The sequence below is a fragment of the Typopeltis vanoorti genome, chromosome 13, assembly GCF_054136105.1.
Source record: "Typopeltis vanoorti isolate ZY-2024b chromosome 13, IOZ_Tvanoo_1.0, whole genome shotgun sequence".
Classification (NCBI taxonomy): Eukaryota; Metazoa; Arthropoda; class Arachnida; order Uropygi; family Thelyphonidae; genus Typopeltis; species Typopeltis vanoorti.
Genome location: NC_143561.1, coordinates 88,109,612 through 88,131,354, shown reverse-complemented (window position 1 = coordinate 88,131,354; position 21,743 = coordinate 88,109,612). Strand labels below are relative to the sequence as shown.

The window sequence follows — 21,743 nt, the reverse complement described above, 5'->3', positions numbered from 1 at the left end:
ATCATGACTGGTAAACTACCAAAGCTGTGGCAGGAAGCCAAAATAATTGCCGTGCCCAAACCAGGGAAAGATCCAAATGATGTGAAAAACCTGCGACCTATCTCCTTGCTTTGCACCACCTTTAAGCTCTTTGAAAGAATTCTCCTTAAAAGAATTTCACCACTCATCGAAAGTGCACTCCCGACTGAACAAGCTGGCTTCAGGCCAGGAAGAAGTTGCTGTGACCAGGTCCTAGCCCTGACAACTCAAATTGAAGCAGGCTTCCAGAAGAAACTTAAATCTGGAGCCACTTTCATTGACCTAACATCTGCTTATGACACTGTCTGGATAAGTGGCCTCCTCCTAAAACTAGGAAATATTATAAAGTGTAAAAAAACTTTATTACTTTTTGATTCTATTCTCTCCAACAGAAAGATCCAGGTCCATATTGGCGGAAAAAAGAGCAGGCCCAGATTCCTTCACAAGTGTCTTCCTCAGGGCTCTGTGTTATCCCTAATTATACTATTATACTTTTTAATCTCTACTTGTATGATCTACCTCATACCAGATCAAGCAAGTATATGCATGCCGATGACCTAGCGATCTTACATCAATCCACCTCCTTTACCAACCTAGGATCAACCTTAAATACAGACCTGAACACTCTGGAAGAGTACTTTAAGCAGTGGTACTTGAAGCCAAATCCAACGAAAACAGTGTCCTCAGTATTCCACCTGTACGATGCAGAGGCGAATCGACAACTCAACCTTTCTTTCTGTAGAAAAATGGTAGAACACGAGCCTCACCCAAAATACTTTGGGGTGAGCCTGGACAGAAGCCTAATCTATAAAAGGCACATCATCAACCTCTCCAATAAAATTAAAACCAGAAATAATATCATTTCAAGGCTTGCTGGAACAACCTGGAGGTGTGGTGCAGAAGTTCTAAGGTCATCTGCACTAGCCCTCACATTCTCTGCAGCAGAATATTGTGTCCCTGTCTGTGAAAGAAGTACACACACTAACATTATAGACACCCAGCTAAACTCTACCATGCACATAATTAGTAGGACAGTGAGAAGCACTCCTCTCTCCTGGCTGCCTGTTCTATCTAACATTGCTCCACCACATATACGGAGAAGACAAGCCTCGATTAAGGAATTTAATAAAGCAGTGAGCAACCCACTCCTGCCCCTACATCAGACTCTCATTTACCCACCTAGTCTATGCCTCAAATCTAGAAAGCCTCTCTGGTCCATGGACGAACTCTCTTCGGCTGCGCTGCCATCAATATCTGACATATGGAAAAAACACTGGTCCAACAATCTACCAACAAATGGCTTTCTGGTAGAAGATCCCTGTGCTCCGCAGCCTGGTTTTGATCTTCCTAGGAAGATTTGGTCATCAATAAACAGGATCAGAACTAGTCAGGGCAGATGTGGCTACCTTCTACATAAATGGGGCTGTCAGATCACCCTTATTGTGATTGTTCTCCCTTGACTCAGATGATTACTCATATTGTGTACGACTGCCCAAGGTGCCAATTTCATGGTGGTGGCCTTCAAGACATCCACAAAGTGACGGATAAGGCCTTAAATTGGCCTTCCAGCCTGGACCTTGACCTGTAGTTGATGTGGTGGTGGTTTTGGAGCAAACAGAAGATCATGGTGCCGTCTCACCACGAAGACGTTATTCTCGTAGTAGTCACTCTCATAGTCCTCGTCATGGTATCAACAGAACTCCTCCTCATGTTAGAAGATGATGTAATGTGAAATGGGCCCCCTCTAATGGATCAAGTTTTCTCACACAAGACACAACTGCTCTCTAATTAAACCTAGGATACAGCTACATTTATGTTGTGAGAACATGCAGCCTTGTCATACCTGTTACAGTAGGACGATAATTGCCCCTGGCTTCATTATGACAAGTTACTTTTGCTTTATTTAAAAAAAAAAAGAGGAAAGACTTAGAAAGCTGGTTGTGCCTTTTATGTAATGAACTTTTATATGTTAAGATTTTCATCATTTATTGTTGGAAATCGTGATTGTCCTCTTCACTTACCAGTTTCATGTAGCCATAAGCATAAATAAATAAATAAATAAATTGACCACTTATAGCAAATCAACATTAGTTAATATGATATACTCTGCCTGCAATGTTCCCAATCAAAAATGGTATAAACTTGCACTTAGCAACACTGAACTGATATTTGTTATTATTTACCAGTAGAACAAATCGGTTCACATTACCCTGCAAGGATTATATATAAGATTTGTTTCATATCACCCTCCCTAACTTTGCATCATCAGCAAGTAATTGTATATTACTGTCCAGCAAGCTACAGTTTCAATAATGTACAAGTTAAACAGCAACACAGAACAACAGAACCTTGTTGTACCCTCCTTCTCTTAGACTCAGCACTTCCATACAATTACTCTCTGATAACTATCATTCAGCCACTCTTTTATCCATAGCACCTTCCTCTCCTACACATGACTATTTTGCATGCTCATTCTTTGAGTTTGTATAACAACCTCCAGTGTGGAATCCTATCAAATGGCTTTTGCAAATTTTAGAAAACATCAGCAAATTACTAAAGCAAGACATTAATAATAATAATATTTATGACTGCTCTAATACCTAATGACCACCTCAGAAGTAATTGATTCATCTATAACTGGTTACATAAATCATAACTCCATCCTTCTATAATGGAATTATGTTGTTCTTTCTAGTCATTAGGATTTGTGTTGATATTAAGACACAAGTTGAAAAACCAAGTCAGAAGCATTCAGATAGCTAAAAGTCTACTGGAGATGTATTCTTCTACAGTTATTTTTTCTTGGGGTTATGTAAGGATCAGCTAGGTAACTGAGAGGAGACCTCCACTTGCTTTTAAGAAATGCAGAGACCTGACTGGAACTTCTGACCAGATGTCTACTCCTGACCTTCATGTGGTGTGCCATGTTAGTAGTGCCCACTGGATACTGAACAAATGAGAATCAGGTGGAAAGTTGGTACTTGCTGACCAAACTGTATTTTGTATTGTATTAAACTAGAAATAAACATGGTGGTATAACATGAAAAAACGTTGAAAAGTCAGCTACTAGAACAAACTCATCCTCAGCAGAATTAAAGATTACACCATTAACAGTATCAACAGAAAAGAATCTGAACTTGCTGAACTAGAGAAATGCATTTGGACATAATTAAGATCTGGGTAAGGAAGGAAGGAGCAGTAATAGCATCTAATATTGAGATAAACCTCTTGATTAGCAAGCAGTAGATGTATGAGCTAAGCCGAGTGTAAACAGAAGTCATGGGAAGTCTTTGGTAAGAATATAGAAGATATCAGAAAGGTGGCAAAATGTTAAGAAAGATGTTGCAGGAGCTTAAAAATGGAAAAAAGAGTGCATTAAAGAGAATCAGAGCTGCTAAAGGTGGCATGCAAACTAAAACTGAAGATACTTTGGATATCTGAAGTAATTACTTTGAAGGAATGTGAGAAGTATTTACCACAAAATCATAGAACTGGACCAAGCATTAGAAGAAAGAAATGTAAAAATAGCAGTAATTACAAAATCTAAAAAATGCAGAGAACAACAGACAAAAATGAAAATTACGTCTCTATATACAGTGGCTAAAAGCAGAAGAGAGAGCTAAATCTGGTGTAATGATCTTTTTACACAAATTTCTTAGAAACCATATAATCCATTACAACTTTTGGAATGATAGAATAATAAAAATGAGAATTAAAATAGACAGAGGCTATATGACAGTAATTGGAACTTATGTGCCTGAAGAAGGAAAAGAGGAGGACAGCGTTTACACACAACGGCAGAACATTTTAAATAAGACCAATTCTAAGGATCACATCTTGGTAATAGGTGATCTTAATGTAAGATTGCCTATTATCAAGGATTTTACTATAAGCAATAACCTTAAAATAATGAACACCTTCTTCAAACATAAAGACATTCACAGATACACCTCAGAATCAAGAGACACAAGAAGCATTATGGATTACATAATCAGCAATATCAAAATGTCAGAAACGATAATAGATACAAGAGTATAGAGGATCTGAAATAGAATCAGATCATTACCTCTTAATTGGAAAAATAAAATAGGAACCAAGATGGAAAACAACAAAAAAGTATAAGAAAATATAAATTTTGAATCCTTCCAAGTTAGACTTCTAGATGACAGTAGTATTAAAGAATTGTACCAAAAAGAATAAAGAACTGGATAATAAATATAAAAGAATATCAGAACATAGAAGAAGAATGGTCAAACTTAAAAATCATAATAATAAATGCTGCAAAAGAAAGTTTAGGAACAAAGAAAAAGTGGGATTATTTGATGGAATATCTAGAAAAAGAAACTCGTTGATCTTATATTCCCTCAACCTCGTATATGGTTACATTTTGTTGATGACAAAAATTGAATGCATTATTGAAGAAAAGAAAAAAGGCATATAAAAACTTACTCAACCTGAAGACAGTAGAATCAAAAATTGAATATAGCAGAGAAAAAGCAATAGCAAAAGCAGCATGCAGGAGAATAAACAGAAACAGATGGAACAATTTTGTAACAAAATTAGAGAGAGAATGTACACTCAAAAGACCTAACACATATAAAATCCTTAATGATCTAAGTAATAAAACTAAAGGAAAAAAAGCAGATATTAATACCATTAAAATAAAAACATGGCAAAATTACTACCAAGATCTGTGGTATGATGAAAACATTCAAAACAGAAAACTACCCTTTGTAAACATCTTGGACAACTTGGAAAACATCACTCTAGAAGAATTAACAGAAACATTAACCCAAAGCAAAACAGGAAAGGCTCCAGGAAAAGACAATATAAATTTGGAACTTATCAAATATGCAGGACTTGAATTCTCCTCAGGTTACTTAACTTTTATAATATGATTTGGAAAGAAAGAAAATGCCCACAAGATTGGTCAAAAGCAATAGTTATCTTTATCTACAAAAAAGGACACAAATCTGATTGTAACAATTATCGTGGCATCAGCTTACTTAGTACCTGTTATAAAGTATAGGCAAAAATCTTAGCATATAAACAACTATAGGAGACCCAAAATTAATAGAAGAACAAAATGGATTCAGAAAAAGCAGTTCTTGCATAGACTCTATTTACATTAAAATTACTAATAAAAAAAAAATACAGAGAAATGAATGTAAAAACACACATTAAAATTACTAATCAAAAAATACAGAGAAATGAATGTAGAAACACACATTAAAATTACTAATTGAAAAATACAGAGAAATTAATGTAGAAACACATAGCTTTTATAGATTATACTAAAAGCATTTGATAAAATTATCAGAGAAAAACTATGGAAAATCCTGGAAGAATATAAATACCAAACCAACTCTTTAGAGCCTTATTTAATTTATATCGACATAATAAAATATTATTATTATTATTATTATTATTCAGGCCTCCAAGGAGTCAAAAGACTCATCGAGGGAGGTCCTTCCTAAGACATAAAGTCTGTCAAGACTCATCGAGGGGAGGTCACCCCCTGAGAAACACAAAGTTTATCATACCACTCTTTAAAGTCACTGACCGTTCTCGCTCCCACCACTCCATCAGGCAATGCATTCCACGGCTCAACCACCCTCCACACAAAGAAACCACTCCTTACCCTCTTGCTCACAGTTTCCTTTCGTAACTTCCAGGGATGGCCTCTTGTCATCACTCCTTCCCGCTGATCAACCAAGCGAAAGAACTCCCCAGTGTCAACCCTGTAACCACCTCTCAACAGTTTAAAAGTCTCAATCATATCACCTCTCCTTCTTCTATTCGCCAAACTCTGCAGTCCACATTCTCTCAGCCGATCCTCATAGCTATCATTGTACAGTCCTGAAACCATCTTTGTCATCCGTCTTTGTATCCTTTCCACAGTTAATTTATCCCCTTCAAATCCTGGGGACCAAATCTGAGAACAATAGTCCAAGTGTGGTCTGATCAGAGACTTATACAACGGAATGATAACCCTCTTATTTCTGCAGGTCAGTGTCCTTCTCATAATAGCAGCAATCCTCTGTGTTACCTTCACCACCTTTGCAATATGTCCCCTAAACTTCAGGTTTCTATCAATCATCAACCCCAGATCTCTTGTCTCCCCTACTTCCTCCAGTATAACTCCTCCCATAGAGTATGCAGCATCCCATCGATGTTTCCCAAACCTCAAGACCTTACATTTTGCTGCATTAAACTGACACCCCCATTCATTTGCCCATCTATCTAGCTTATTTAAATCCTCTTGCAGGGCTACCACATCTGCGCTATTACTAATAATCCTTCCCAGCTTCGCATCATCCGCAAACAACTGAATATCCCCCTGCAATCCACTGGCTATGTCATTGATATAAAGGTTAAACAATATAGGTCCTAGTACTGAGCCCTGTGGGACCCCACTTGTAACCCTCTGCCTCCTGGAAACTGCTCCACCATACACAACTCTCTGATACCTATCAGACAGCCAATCCTGAATCCAGTTGACCAATCTGACATCCAGACCCATGTGCTGCAACTTAAATATCAGCTTATCATGTGGCACCCTGTCAAATGCCTTCGCCAAGTCTAAGAAAATTGCAGTATATGCCTTTCCCTCATCTGTGTAGTAGAATGAAAGATAACTAATGATGAAGGATTCAAGATAAACTGTAACAACAGATTAGCTACTCTACTTTTTGCTGATGACCAAATAATCCTTGGAAACATTGAAGATGAACTACAAAAATCATTATGCAGTCTAAATAATCTTATAAAAACATATGGTATGGGAATATCAACAGACAAAACAAAAGTCATGACCTTCAAAGGTGCTTATCCAGAAGCAAAATAGTGATAAACAACAAAATAATAGAGCAAGTAAGTACATTCAAATATTTAAGATGCACAATATCATATGAAAATGAAGCTGAAATAGAACCGAAGCTATGAAACTTTTTAAAAGTAACAGGCATTATAAATAAAATTTATAATGTACAAAATTATGTACAAAAACACACAAGAATAAGAATCTACAATACAGTAGCTAAACCTACCTTACTTTATGGCAGTGAGATATGGACAGAGCCGGCTCTACCGACGGTGCAAGACGTGCATTTGCACGCGGAGACAAGTTTTTTGGGGAGCAAAATTCGCATGAATTAAACGAAAAATAAGAGGGAAGGGGTGGCAAACTATGCTACTGCATGGGGCGGCCCTGGATATGGACAATAAAAAAGCAGATGAAAGAAGAATTGGATCATCCGAAATGAAATTTCTGCGTAGAACTGAAGGGGTCACAATAATGGACAAAATGAAAAGCAGCAAAATCAGAAATAAACTTGGAATTACAAACTCTCTAAATGAAACAGTTATTTTCTATAGAGAAAAATGGAAAGAACACATACTGAGAATGAATAGAAGTGGAATACCTAAACAAATTCTAAATTACCACCCAAAAGATATCCGATGCAGAGGAAGACCCTTAAAAAGATGGATTTGAGTCTGGAACAGGCCACTTCGCCTATAAGCCTGGAAAGAAAGAAGAAGACTTTGAAGGAACAGTTAAATGAAACAGTAGTGACAGAGCGGAAGAGTGGTAAAAAATATTCAAGAGGAATACAGTCAGGAGTACTTATCAATACCTGAAACAGGAAAAGCCATTAACAATCTGAACTATAGAAATGCAGGTGGAGCAGGTAATATTCGACCAGAAATGTTGAAATATGTTGGTATAAATGTTTTGCAGTTAACAATTCTGTACTTCATAATTCAGTAGGAATAGTTAGAGGATTGAATTCTAGATTAATGGAGTAGAGATTTCATAGTACCTACTTATAAGAAGGGAAATAAAACCATGATAATTACAGAGGAATTTCTCTACTACATGTTCCAGGTAAGATTTATGTAGACATACAGAATGTGCCTAAGAAGAATTGTATAAGATAAACTTGGAGAACAATCTGGGTTAGGCCAAATAGAAATTCTGGAAGAAGCATACGTCAAGGTGCCAAGAGTTGTAATAATTTTTTTTACACTTGATTATATAGTATGTTATACCTGAATAGCAACATATATTTCTGAAAGGAAGTGTACTTTGCCTTATGGGATACTAAGGTATCCCACAGATACATGTATATAGGCTGTTAAGTCAATAGTCTCTATGTACAGGTTGACTTATCATGATGATAATTCATGTGCAAACTGTTTGCTTACTCTTGGATCAGAGTTAAACCAAGAATATAATTTCTTGTCAAATAAAATGTGCTTTATAATAAAGTGAAAAAAACTTCCCACAACTTTCTCTGATTCAGAGTATTTTAATAATATGGATAAACACCATTTTACTACTTATATATGGAAAATATATGACTTTTGCATTGATACATCTTTATTATCGAATGAGAGAGAGTAGGTGATTAATACCCTTGGAGGGTAATGGATAGCAATGCTGTAGCCAATGAAGTTCTAACTGAGGCTCGGCTATTGCTGTTACCCTCCTGCCATGATCAGAGCTTTAATAGCTCAATAACACCTTATCCCTACACTGTCCTCTACAGATAACGGGGAAGATAAAAAACATTCTTGCTTCACCCATTTAAGCCAGTCCTTATAAGGATCTTTATTATCTTTCTGGGTCTGACTTTCACAGGTGTGGTTACCCACTTTGATAGGACTGCCCATTGCTGTTCCTTATGTTTTTTTGAATAACTTATTATGCCATGTAAAATAGCCTGTGTTGATGAACTTTAAATAGTTTGACAATGTCTTCTGGGAAATCAGATTGTAAAAACTGGAGTCTCTTGTAATGATATGCTGGTGAATAGGTAGACTACATCAAAATAAACCATGATATCATTATTAGACAAATGTAAATATTTTATTTTCTCTTAGAAGTGAAGACTGTTTTTGATATATGAGCCAGTGAGATTCCAAAAATGACAAGAGATGCTTTGCAGGGTAATAAGTTGGAGAGTCAGTACAGTCTACTATTGGACATAGTGGATCGCCATCCATCTCACCAGCATTATTTGATGGAATATCTAGAAAAAGAAACTCGTTGACCTTATATTCCCTCAACTTCATATATGGTTACATTTTGTTGATGATATATTTGTAATCTGGTCCCACACTGAGTCAGAATTACTTGAGTTCCTAGAGAAAATAAATTGCTTGTACTCCTGTATCAAGTTCACTATTGAACGTGAATGCAATAACCAGCTATGCTTTTTGGATACCATAATAATTTGTAATCTCACAGGTCATGTTGAATTTTCAGTGTATTGGAAGCAAGCCTTTATTGGTAGATACATTCAATCATCCTCTTACCATCATTCATCACAAAAAATGGGTATTATCAAGAGTCATGTAAACCGAGCTGATATGATCTGCTCTTCTGATCACCTTTTGTTAGATGAATGAATAAAATTAAAAGCAATCTGATATGTAATGGATACAACAAAATACCATTCAAAAATTATTGATAATTGTCATCCTCGGAACAAATAGCAAGGATTCTTCTTAAATTCAATCTATTATGCTTCCTTCAAACCAGCTCAGAAACTCTCTTCCTTCCTACCACCAACAGAGGATACATTTCTACCTATTTCCTTATGAGGTGATTATCAAGTACCTTGCTAATGTCATCTTTCTTATTTTGGACTGATTGTCTGTTCTGCCTTGATTAAGAATTGAAGAACATTAAGACTTTATTACATTTTTGGAATCTAACAAGTCTGGCCTTGCTTCTCACACTATTGACTATTGGCTCTTGGCACTTCAGAACCAGACAAAACTTCTTCACTTCATCAAGTTTAAATTTGATCATCTTTTCCTTGAAACATGTAAAATGCTAAGAAAAAATCATCAAAACCTGAACCGATCAGACTGTATGCCAATATCCAAGTTTTGGGAAGTGGTCACTATTAATTGTTCAGAGCCTCTGCTACTAATGGCTCAGTTAAGTAAGTTTGAGCGCGGTTAGCAGTTGGAAGAGGACCAATCATTCGATGCTGTTGGCACACTCTCCCTCGATGAGTCGTTGGACTCCCTGGAGGTGTCAAATAATAATAACATAATTTTTTAAAATTAATATTTATTTTAAATATTATTTTTTTTTATCTATTACAACTTACTACAATTGTTCCTCTGAACTCTAATAGTGTAATTTCTTATATTTCAATTACATCTGAGACATGAGATAATATATGCATGATTTATGACTCACTATTTTGATTCTCATCTTTTGGTAGTTAATGGTCTATCTCCCTGATGATGGCCTCGTAATGTGGGATAATATATATAAGTTTGTGAATAAATTCTATATAATTTTTGTGCAAGCCATAAAACTTACTTGAATGTGTGTAGTGTGCATGTACCATTAATGCTATTAATTAACTTCAATGCTAACCTAAACTTGCTGGCTCTGAGAGTGTAGTTTTTACCATTAGTACAGGATTATAGCTTACCATTTTCCCCACATTTTGCTAATAGTTTCATAACTGCAGGATTGCAGCTGATCTTTGATCACGGGATTTCTGTTGTCATCTTTATAATTGTTCCATTTCTGATAAAACGGAACAATTATAAAGGTATCTTTACAACACAGAGTTTATAGTTTTAAACATAAGCTTGTTCATCCTGAGGGAGCAAACCCTCAGTTTCAAAATTCAGGAGATTGTGAACTCAGGCAGGTGGCTTATGGACAAGTAGGCAACATCTATAGGATTTATGGGTTTACCCCCTTTAAGCAAGGTAGATTCCAAGTCATAAACAGCAATATTGAAATTAGAAATGAGCTATTAGAGGGTTTCCACTTTAAGAACCAATTAATTAAACCCTTCCTTATCGGAAGTTCGATGCCTACCATAAAGCATGAAAGACGTCCACTGCAATTTTCAGATGACATCATTGTAAAAACACATGCTAAATACAGTACAATTCAAGAAATATGAAGAGGAAACTTTAGTGGAAGTCAGAAGAGATAACTGTTCACATGGATATGAAAACACCAGTTCTTAATCTGCTTAACATAGGAGGGATCATAGTTATGCTGAACTACCCCAGGGTGAAGAGGCAGTGCTTGCATCGTGGGTCAACTAACCACATCAGCAAAAATTGTGAAAAAAGTAAAATGCTTTAATTGCGACATTGTGGGACATATCACCAGCCCGTGCACCATGTCCTGCAAAAAATGGTAAAGCATATTGCATAAAGTAAACAACTGTCTGCATAGGACTGCCTCTGAAAAGCTTGGGAGTACCATCCAGCCATTGGTAGAAGTATCTCTGTCAATTAACAGTAGTAGATAAAATCCTCCCAAAAGAGGGGGAAATAGAGGCAGCAGCAGAAAATTCAACATCTACTCAAGAGATGGCCTGCTGCTCACACCTGAGAATAATGTTGACTTCCTGGGTATAACTTAACTTCTAGGATGAGATGGAGTTTAAAAGCTGCGTAGTCAAAAGAGGAGCAGCTACTAACAACAGCAAAAAGGAAAAAAGAAAGAAAGAAATAAACAACAAAAAATAATAAATAAATAAAATAAGAAGTAGCAGTCAGCACCTACTGACATTAGTAATCTCAATATTTCCATCATTGAAGCTCATGCTAAAATATGGGAATTACAGGAAGAACAGCCAGTATGGTACAGACAAACCATGGCCAGCAATGTTTTCTACAGCTAATTTTGGAGAAAGCAACTGAGCCAACTGAGACACAAAAAAAAAAAATGACAAAATAAGTTAACAGATTTCCTCATCCAAAGCTAAAATTTAGTATATGAAGCAACCGGAAGGTCCTAATAAGGTTCAGATGAGGTGGATTGGTGTGGTAACATCCAGAAGCTAATTGTCCCTTCCTTCTGCATACACTTGGAAAGCATTGATACATAGCTATGTGTTATGTTACAGTTTATTATACCAGAGGCAATACAAACACTTACAGACATCAGAAGCACTTTTACAGAACACATGTACAGAACAAATTTCTTGCCGTTATCATTCTGGGGCCTTGGGAGTTTCAGAAGCCATGGAGTTAGAATATTAATACAAAAACCCCGACTATTGGTCCATTCTTCAACGTACAGTGAGATATTAATGGAAGAATATTAGCTGTTGATTGGGGTTTAGATGGACACAATATTGGATTTCTGAACATATATATCCCCAACAGGAAGAGCGATTAGATGACCCTGGGGAATTATTGCTATAGAGCAAACCAACTCATAGCAGCTGGTGACTGAAACTGCATGGAGGTCGAAAACACAGACAAAATAAACTGTGACTATGACTCAAGTGGTAGTGAAGTGGCTGCATTACAGACTTTTTTTGTAAAAACTTTAATTTAATAGACATTTGGAGAGTCAGAAACCAGGATACCTGGGGCTGCTGATGGTTCCATCACCATCGACCGTTTCTGTGTAATCTGCCCACCTAGAACATCAAATAATCAACATAAGACATCTGGGCATTCCCAACCAACAGCAAATTTCAGATCACAAAATAGTGCTCATAAAGCTTAACCTAGTTGGCAATATACACATGTTCCAGATTTTGGCAACTCAACCCAAACCATCTTATGTTCTTTCAAGACAAAATCAAAGAACTATGTCAGGAATGGACACATGCTGAATGGGATGGGACAGCATGGTCTTAATTCAAGACAGTTATATAAGGTAAATCGAAGTCTTCAGAAGGAGAAAGGCACCTGCAACAACATGAGAAGCTTCATTGGCTATGTAAAGAGCTAAGAGTGTACAACAAGAAATCAGACGTTCCATACTCTGGAGTGATACAAAGTGTGCTTACCGACATAGATCTAAAGAAGAAGAAGAAAACTTTAAGGATATGAATCAGTGAAGTGGATGTTCCTTCCACAGTCTTTTACAAAAAGTGACTGGGCTGTCACAGAGAAGAAAACCCATCAAGGAAATCAACTTGTTCCATATGTGGACAGCTTAAAACAGCTAATCACTTTCATTACGACCCACTAATAAGATGCCTCTCATTTCATATTAGTGTGCCCTATGTATTCCCATGTTGACAATGAAGGATGTCATGTTTCCTCCATTACTCACTATGAAAATTAAAACCATCATGATTTTAATTACAGAATTCAAGTACCATTTATGGAGAATCCAGAAACAGGATGTACAAAATCCAACAAGCAAATTATATTCCATGACAATCAAAGCTTTCTACAGCTCTATCTTGTAATTTCTGCCTTCAGGACATTCCATTTTGGCAAACTCTCGATTCATAAAATATTGGTGAATGCTATCAATACTATGCAGGCTAAGAAATGACAAAATTCAAATTTGTCTGACTCTTCCATTTGTTTTCCTTTAGTAACTTCAGAACCAGAAAGTAATGTAATGAATAATGTAATTTCGTAGGAGGTAAGTCCTATGAAACACTTTACAGAGAAGGCGAACACAAGATGAGGGGATTCCTACCAGAGGATGGACTTCACCCATCCCTTCTCTCTTTCTTTGAGGTTTTCAGGAGCACCACTGAAGACCATGGCAATTCAGATATCAAGAGGCAGGAATGAACCTATGACTGGTACTTAGTAACTGAGTTCTCGGTTTAGACCTACGATGTTCTTTCGAACAAACTAAATTGCCTGCTCACACAGATTTGATCATTGCATTCTATTGGGTGCATGCCTATTGCATCACTCCTACTGATACGCCCTTGATCATGGCCCTTGGTGGATGCTTGCCCTATGAGATTTGCGGCTCTGCAAGCAGATAGAATTTTGTTGTCACTGAATAGAACCACAGAGTATCCTAATGAGTTTAGTGATTTTTTTTTTAATCGCTTAGTGAGATTTAGAGTGGTCTTTTATATCATTCACAAGTTTTGGAGAGGAATCCCTTCCTGCACTTTGTTGTAGTGGTCTTTGCACTGCATTCTAGTGAATAAACAATAAATGACACGATGACCATAGTAATTAACTTGAATGAAATGAAAGTACGAATTTGTACTGAAAATAACAGTACATCGTCAGTATGTAGAAACAAGCAAATCAAAGGAAATGAATACAAGGTACATACAGCAGTCGGTAGTTTACCAATTAAAAACTGTCGCCGCTTGCTAGAAATTAATATTATTAAAAATATCATATGTTAACTACTCGGCCAGCCTGGCTGGCCGAGTGGTTAGCGTATCTGCTCTCCAGCCAAAAGGCTGTGGGTTCGAATCTTGCCGTGGGCATGGATGTTTGTGTCTGTGGAAACACTAGTGGCAGTGGTTGGCAGTAGATGGCATTGGTGTAGTTGTGGTCAGTCGGTGGATTGAGTGGTTGAGACAGAGTTGTAGAGCAGGTGCCCTCCCTCGATGAGTCTTTGGACTCCATGGAGGTGTCAAATAATAATAATAATTATTATTATTATTAAAAACTATTTTTGATAGTTACATAAGATAAAAATCTCCCAAACTTTTGGGAGAGAGAGACAATTGTTCCATTTCAGATTTGGCTGATGCAAAAGGGCTTTGCAGCTTTCTTTGAAAAGACATTCATATTTAAACCTGCTTCTATGGAGAAGACAAGCTTCATCCCACTGGATACTGTGTTTAGTGTCAATACTATACTATGTTGTGCCAGACCAAACTTTTGAGGTTTCATGTATTCGATACAATATTTATGTTCCTTAATTCTTTTTTCCACAGAACGGCCTATTTGTCCAAAGTATGTTACATTACATTCACAAAGTATCTGGTGAACACCAGCTAATGATAAAGGTGACAGTTTGTCTTTTGTAGATGGCAATAGATGAGAAATTTTGTCGACAGGAAAATATGTTGGAATGAGATGATACTTCTTCAAAATTCTACCAATCAGTTCAGAGATGCCAGAAATATAAGAGATTGGAATCATGCAGTCTGTTGAAGAATCCTGAGGTGTTGGAACATAGGAGTCAGTTTTCTTCTACAGACTATTTAATGGTTACAACCCCTGATTAGGGTTGTAACCATTAAATTCCATTAACATTTTGATAGTGAGAAGTTCTTGTTGTAAGCTCACCTTATGTGCTCTATTAATTAAAGACTTGATAACACCAATTTTTTTTGAGAGATGTGATGAGCAGACTTTTGATGAATGTATCTGGCAATAAGGGTATGTTTTCGATAAACACTGGTTGATAAATTATCAAAGGCTGTGTGCATAAGACGGATGTCCAAGAATGGTAAAGTACCAGCCTTTTCTTTTTTCATGGTGAATTGAATGCATGGTTGAAGGCTATTGATCTGTTGTAGGAAAGGGGTAAGCTCATTTTCAGAATGAGGCCAAACAGCAAAGACTTCATCAACATAACAAAACCAATGAGAGGATTGAGGATGATTGGATGAGAACAAGGTATATTCCAGATGGTTTAAAAAAAATAGTTTGTTAAAGGTTAGAGACAGACGGTTACCCATGGCAGTACCTTCAACTTGTTATAGAACTTGTTTTTCCAGCTGAAATATCCTGATTGCATAACAAATTCAAAAAATTGTCATCTTAAAATTGCATGAACTGCAGTGTTTATATTGCAGCAGTGTATATGCTACGGTTAAAGTGATAAATCCAGTTATTATTAATAATTAGCGGTTGTTATTATTAATAATTACCGGTTAAAGTGAATAATTCCTAGAGGAGTCTGGTAAACGTAATAAAAACATGTTTATAGATTTTGTATATAGGTTTTCATTCTCAATAGAAATTATAACAGCTTAGGTTAGGTTAGGTAAGGTTAGTTTATAATGAAAAAAGGAAGGAAAGTACTTCTTTTGCACTCAATGAAATCAGAAATCATTATAAACTAACCTAACCTAAACTAACCTGGATGTCGCATGTCGAACCAGAGTGTAGTCGTAGTTTGTTGTGGGCAGATTAATGAGGATGAAAGATAAACGTTGTTGTTGTGGGCCGAGCTTAATGATTGCGGGCAGATAAATGGGTATAACAAATAAAAGTTGTTGTGGGCAGATGAATGGGAATAACAGATAAATCAGAGAGGAACTGATCAGTGTTTTTCTCCATTGATGAGGAAAGAGGTACAGCAACGACGTTTATCTATTATTCCCATTCATCTACCCACAACAACTTTTGTTTGTTATCCCCATTTATCTGCATACAATCATTAAGCTCGGCACACAACAGTGTTCATCTTTCATCCCCATTAATCTGCTCACAACAAACTACGACTACACTCTGGTTTGACATGCGACATCCAGGTTAGTTTAGTGAGTTTATAATGATTTCTAACCAATAAAGGTTACTTTAGGTAAGGTTAGGTTAGGTTAGTTTATAATGATTTCTGATTTCATTGAGTGCAAAAGAAGTACTTTCTTACTTTTTTCTTTATAAACTAACCTAACCTAACCTAAGCTGTAATTATTTCTATTGAGAATGAAAATCTATATATAAAACCTATGAACATGTTTTATTACATTTATCAGACTCCTCTAGGAATTATTCACTTTAACCGGTTAAAGTGATTAATTCCCATAAATTATTCACTTTAACCGGCAATTATTAATAATGACTGGTAGTTATTAATAATATCCGGATTTATCACTTTAACCGTAACATAATATTAACAGCTGTGTTTGAATTCCCCTGTAGTATGAATGTATATGATAGTATTATTATTATTATTGTTGTTCCGGGAAACTCCAAGGAGTCGACAGACTCATCGAGGGAAGCCCTAACATCATGTATTGGTAGCAGATGATTTTAATTTCCTAGTAGAAGATTACTGTTCTGCTTATTGAAGTCTCAGAGTGTCTTAATAGTGCAGGTAAACCCCAACTTGCAAACATAATGCATTCTTGAAAATAGGTTTGTAAGTTGAATGTTTGTAAATTGAATGTATTTGTTTCATGAGATATATTGTTAAAAATTTTAGTGCATTTTTGGAATAAATTACCTTAATATAAAGATAGTAAAAAATGAATAACTCAAAAATAACTTATTTGAATTAATTACTGAGACTAATTAAACATAATGTCCTTTTTGGTTCCTTCATCAAAAGACTTACATAACTATTAGTATGTGACCAATATAAATTGATTGTAATAATTGATTAATCGATTATTAATTGATTAATGATTATCACAAAAGTATTATTTTCAAAATAAAATTGTTTTGTACAAATATATAATTTGAAAATTATATTTTTTCACTTTTTTTTATTTCTTTGTGCAGTTGTTGGTAGGAGGCAGAAAAAAAATAATCTTTTTTTTTTTTTTTGATTCTTAATCCAAGTACTAAAAAGCATACCATTTCTTTTACAATACTATTTCCTTTTTACAGATGACTACAGACTGAAAAATAACAAATAACAGACAAAAAAAATTACAAATTTTTTGCAAATCGTTTGTCTTTTAAAATTGCAGAAACTATTAAATTGATTGATATTACAAATGCAACTAGTTGAACAAGCAATTCAGCATTTTCAGATAGCTTAATTATTATTATCATTATTATTATTATTATTACACTAAATTTTTATTATTTTATTATTATTAAGAAGTCAAACACCTCATTGAGAGAGGGGAGAGAGAGGTTTTTACCATTAACAATGATATATATGTCATAAGACATGTATGTTATATATATTATATTATGTATCTAGCATGCATATATTACAAAAGTCTCAGACTTATTTTGGAAATTGTTCCTTGTCTGCAACATATCTATCATACTCCAGCTTAAACGCAGAACACAATCAGGCAATTCATTCCACTCACTTGCCACTCCCTTTGCCAGTTTCCAAGAATGGCCTCTAGTTCTTTTCGTGTTTCTTTTTGTTCGACTATCTGAAAAATCTTGTATTCATCTGGTAAATACTCCTCAGCAGCTTGAATGTCTCAAATATATTGTCTCTTATCTTCTATCTCAAAAACTCTGCAGATTACATGAATTCAGTCTATTCTAGCTAACATTCCACAGTTCCAAAGTTATTTTTGTCAAACCACTCTGCACACTCTCCAAAGTGACTTCATTCCATCCAAACTCCCATGATCATATTTAACTACAGTAGTCCAGATGTGACTTGATCAGGACCTTATATAATGAGATCACTACCATTTTATCTCTGCTGATTAATGTCCTTCTTAATATTGCAGCAATCCTCCACCACATTGTCTTCACTTCCTTTTCAACATGCCCATTAAATTTCAAATTTCAATCAGCCCCAAAATCCCATGCTTCCTTCAGTATACTTGGACATATAGATTATTCAGTGTCTCATCTACAGATCCCAGAATTCAAAACCTTAAACTTAGCAGTGTTAAACTGGCATCTCCATTCATTTGCAGATGCTTCCAACTTATTCATGTCCTGAAGAGCTATACTCAGTAACCTTCCTCAGCTTCACATTCATATGCAAGCAACTGAATGTCTCTCTGAATTTCAGAAACAATATCATTGATATAAAAGTTAAAAAGTAATGGCCCTAGCATAGAACCTTGTGGACCCTGCTGGTTACTTTTCTTTTCTCTCATATCGCTTCTCTGTTCATAACCCTTTGATATCTATCAGACAGTCAATTGCTAATCCAATCCACTAACTTAATTTCCAAATCCATATGTTTCAGCTGAAATATCAATTCATCATGTGGCACCCTATGAGATGCTTTTTCAAAAATGAAAAAGAATATGGTATATACATTTCTTTCATCAACCACTCTTCTTCCTTGATCATAAAAGTTAACCAGATTACTGAAACGAGTGTCTATGCTGACCACTTTTTTTTTTGTCTAGTTTAATTATTTATTAATTAAATAATTATTTGATTATTTAATTATTTTTTTGCCACTTTTAGCACTTTCACAATCACTACATCCAATTGTTTTCTATATTTATTAAGAGTAATAAAAAATAGAACTGTATATTTACATATACCATTCTGTTTATTTATTTATTATTACTCTTGAAATATGTGCACACTGTTAACATGTGGAATATGTTCAGAAACTGAAGAATATTCAATATGGCATGGAAAAGGCTAGGAAGTAGCAGGCTAAACATTTTCCATTGCACATGTGATAGGGTGCCACATGATAAACTGATATTTCAGTTGCAACATATGGGTTTGGATATTAAGTTTATGGATTGGATTAGCAATTGAATTAAGTAAACTTTTCATAAGCTGGGTTCTGCATTTGTTGCATGAATTTGGAATTGCATTTATTAGTCCTTGCAATATTTGTATATACGAATTGTTCATATCTTGAAAGTTCATAAGTAGAGTTTTTGCCTTTGGATATGGGATTATTTGATCCAGCCCACAGAAACAAACTAGAACACATCAGTACTGCTACTATGTGTACTCAAGTGTTGTTATGTGTTGGGGGGGGGGGGGGAATATTGTACTCTTTATACTTAAGTGTAAAATTAAATTTTACTTAAAATAAAATTTCTTAGTTTAATTTCTTTTATAACAGGTATGGCTTAAAAGTTGATATTTGGGCAGCAGGAGTAATAGCCTATATTCTTCTTTGTGGTTTCCCTCCTTTTGTTAGGTAAGATTTATAACTGGTACTTCATAATTATTTGTCACTTGAAAAAAAGTACATTTTTTTAAATAATTTCTTATAAACTTAAGAATAATTACTATTAATAATTTAATTGTGAACTTAAACACAATTCCTGGAATAATTAAAAAAAATTGTTTGTAATGTGTAATCATCACACATATATTAAAAATTATTTACTAGCATGATTTCTATGTTTATGATCCTTATTTTCATTTCTGTACATGTACTATTACTTTGTCATATATAATCCAGTACTTGCTCTGAATTTTCAATATTAATATTCATATATAATAATAATATTAAGAATTAAGAAATATTCAATATGATTCTCACTGACACCATCATAAAATTGTTGATATGTATACCAACTAGGGGTTATGATATGATAGTTAAGCAACTATCATAGTATTACAATGAAAAGATTACATTATTACTAAATTACTGTTGCCAATTTTTCTCTAATTAGTCTGTTATACTGTTGCCAATTTTTCTCCAGTCTATCTGCAGAACTCCAATACTGTCAGATCTTATATTTCATCATGTAAAGTACTTCTAATTGCATTAATCCATCCTGATCTTCCTCTCTTGCACTTTTTTTTTTTCTGCCATCCAAGCTTCAAACACTTGCTTTGGTAATCTTTCCTTTCAAAGTTCTATTTAAGTGACCACACCAGAGATTAACTCTCCTGACACATTCTTTAATGCTAACAGTGTCAAATTTCTTCATAAAACCTTCATTTTTAATATGATTCTGCTATTCATGCCATCTGTTTTACACCCAAATTTTTTTCAAAACTCATTATCTTTGGTCTCTAGTTCCATTTGACAGTTTTAAATCACAACACAAGAATAATAAGGAAATAGTTAATATTTATTTAGCTTATTTGTTGATATTTTGCTGGTGTTATACCTCAGCATTTTCAGAGCACAAAGAGAAGTTTGCCACAGTTGTGGAACAGCAACAATTAGTAATGGTGGGACCAGTTTAAAAATTGTAATGGACAACTCAAGAAATTAAAGTCCTAATTGGCACTATCTGTTGTTGCATAAAGAGAGAGTTTATAAATATTAATTTGATCTTAAAATAACTGTCTCCCAGATTTTTGATAAATTGATACTGCCCTACTTATTGAGGTTTGGGGAATGTTTTAAAGCTGCTGCTGATTCCAAAAACAGTCTCTCTGACTTATGGCTTTTGTGTAGTACTTTTTTTTTTCATTTGATCCAGTGTGAAAAGGTATCCAAGGTATGGTCTGCTAGTCCCCACTTGTCATAATGATGGTTCTGAATGTATTTTTTATGCTCTCTGACCATATTTCCACTTCCTGATTATGAATAGACAGGAAGAATTACAGGGTGCTTCATACGCTATTGGATGTGATAAAGGAGAGCGTTTGTCCTTAGGGGAATGGATGAGAGTTGCCAATTTGATATATAGATTAAATATGATCTGGAGTTGATATTTATTAAGCACTCTGGATATCTTTTCTAATGTGTGTATGGTGACAAATGAAATTTGAGTGTGGGGCAGGGGCATTTAGTATTTTTTGTGGATTATAGCCATTAGCTAAAAAAGTGTGGCTGAGGTAAGTGAGTTCAATGGGATAAAAGTATCATCAAAATAGATAGCTCTAGCTCTGTGAGTCAGTGTTTTTAGGATACCATGTTGTTTGAGCTGGATGATGGTGTGATTGTTTGTGTTCATATCTTCAGTATATGTAGGTTTTCTATAAACAGAAAATGATAATAACCTACTAGGAGGGCATGTGACTAGTGTATTTGGGAAGAAAGTTTTCTGATTTCTGTTCAATTGTGAAGTATATTTTAAGATGTTGGCTATTTAAATACACTACAAATATATCTAATATGTCTGGACCATGCATAATGCAAAATATAAGGTTTTAAAATTTAGGAAACATAGATGGGATGTAGAATTTACTCTTGATGGGGATATATTGTTGAAGGTGGAGGAAGTAAGAGATCTTGGGGTGATGGTGGATAAGGATCTAAAATTTAGAGGACGCATTGCCAAAATTGTGAGTACAACACAACGAATTCTGGGAATGATGCAGAGGACACTGACTTGTAGAAGTAAGGAGATTCTGATTCCAGTGTATAAGGCCTTGATTTGGCCTTGTATGGACTACTATTCACAGATTTGGCAACCTGGTTTTCGAAAGGGCAAAGAGATGTTGGAAAAGGT

General features: G+C 35.2%; 1 protein-coding gene across 1 annotated transcript in view; it reads left to right on the top strand.

The window, feature by feature from the left end:
* Positions 1-21,743, top strand: part of LOC150100342 (serine/threonine-protein kinase DCLK1-like) — a 427,047-nt gene that overhangs the window by 244,881 nt on the left and 160,423 nt on the right. The window contains exon 11 of the mRNA XM_090402717.1: positions 19,448-19,525. Within this exon, the coding sequence (XP_090258843.1) occupies positions 19,448-19,525 (78 nt within the window). The remainder of the gene's footprint in view (positions 1-19,447; positions 19,526-21,743) is intronic.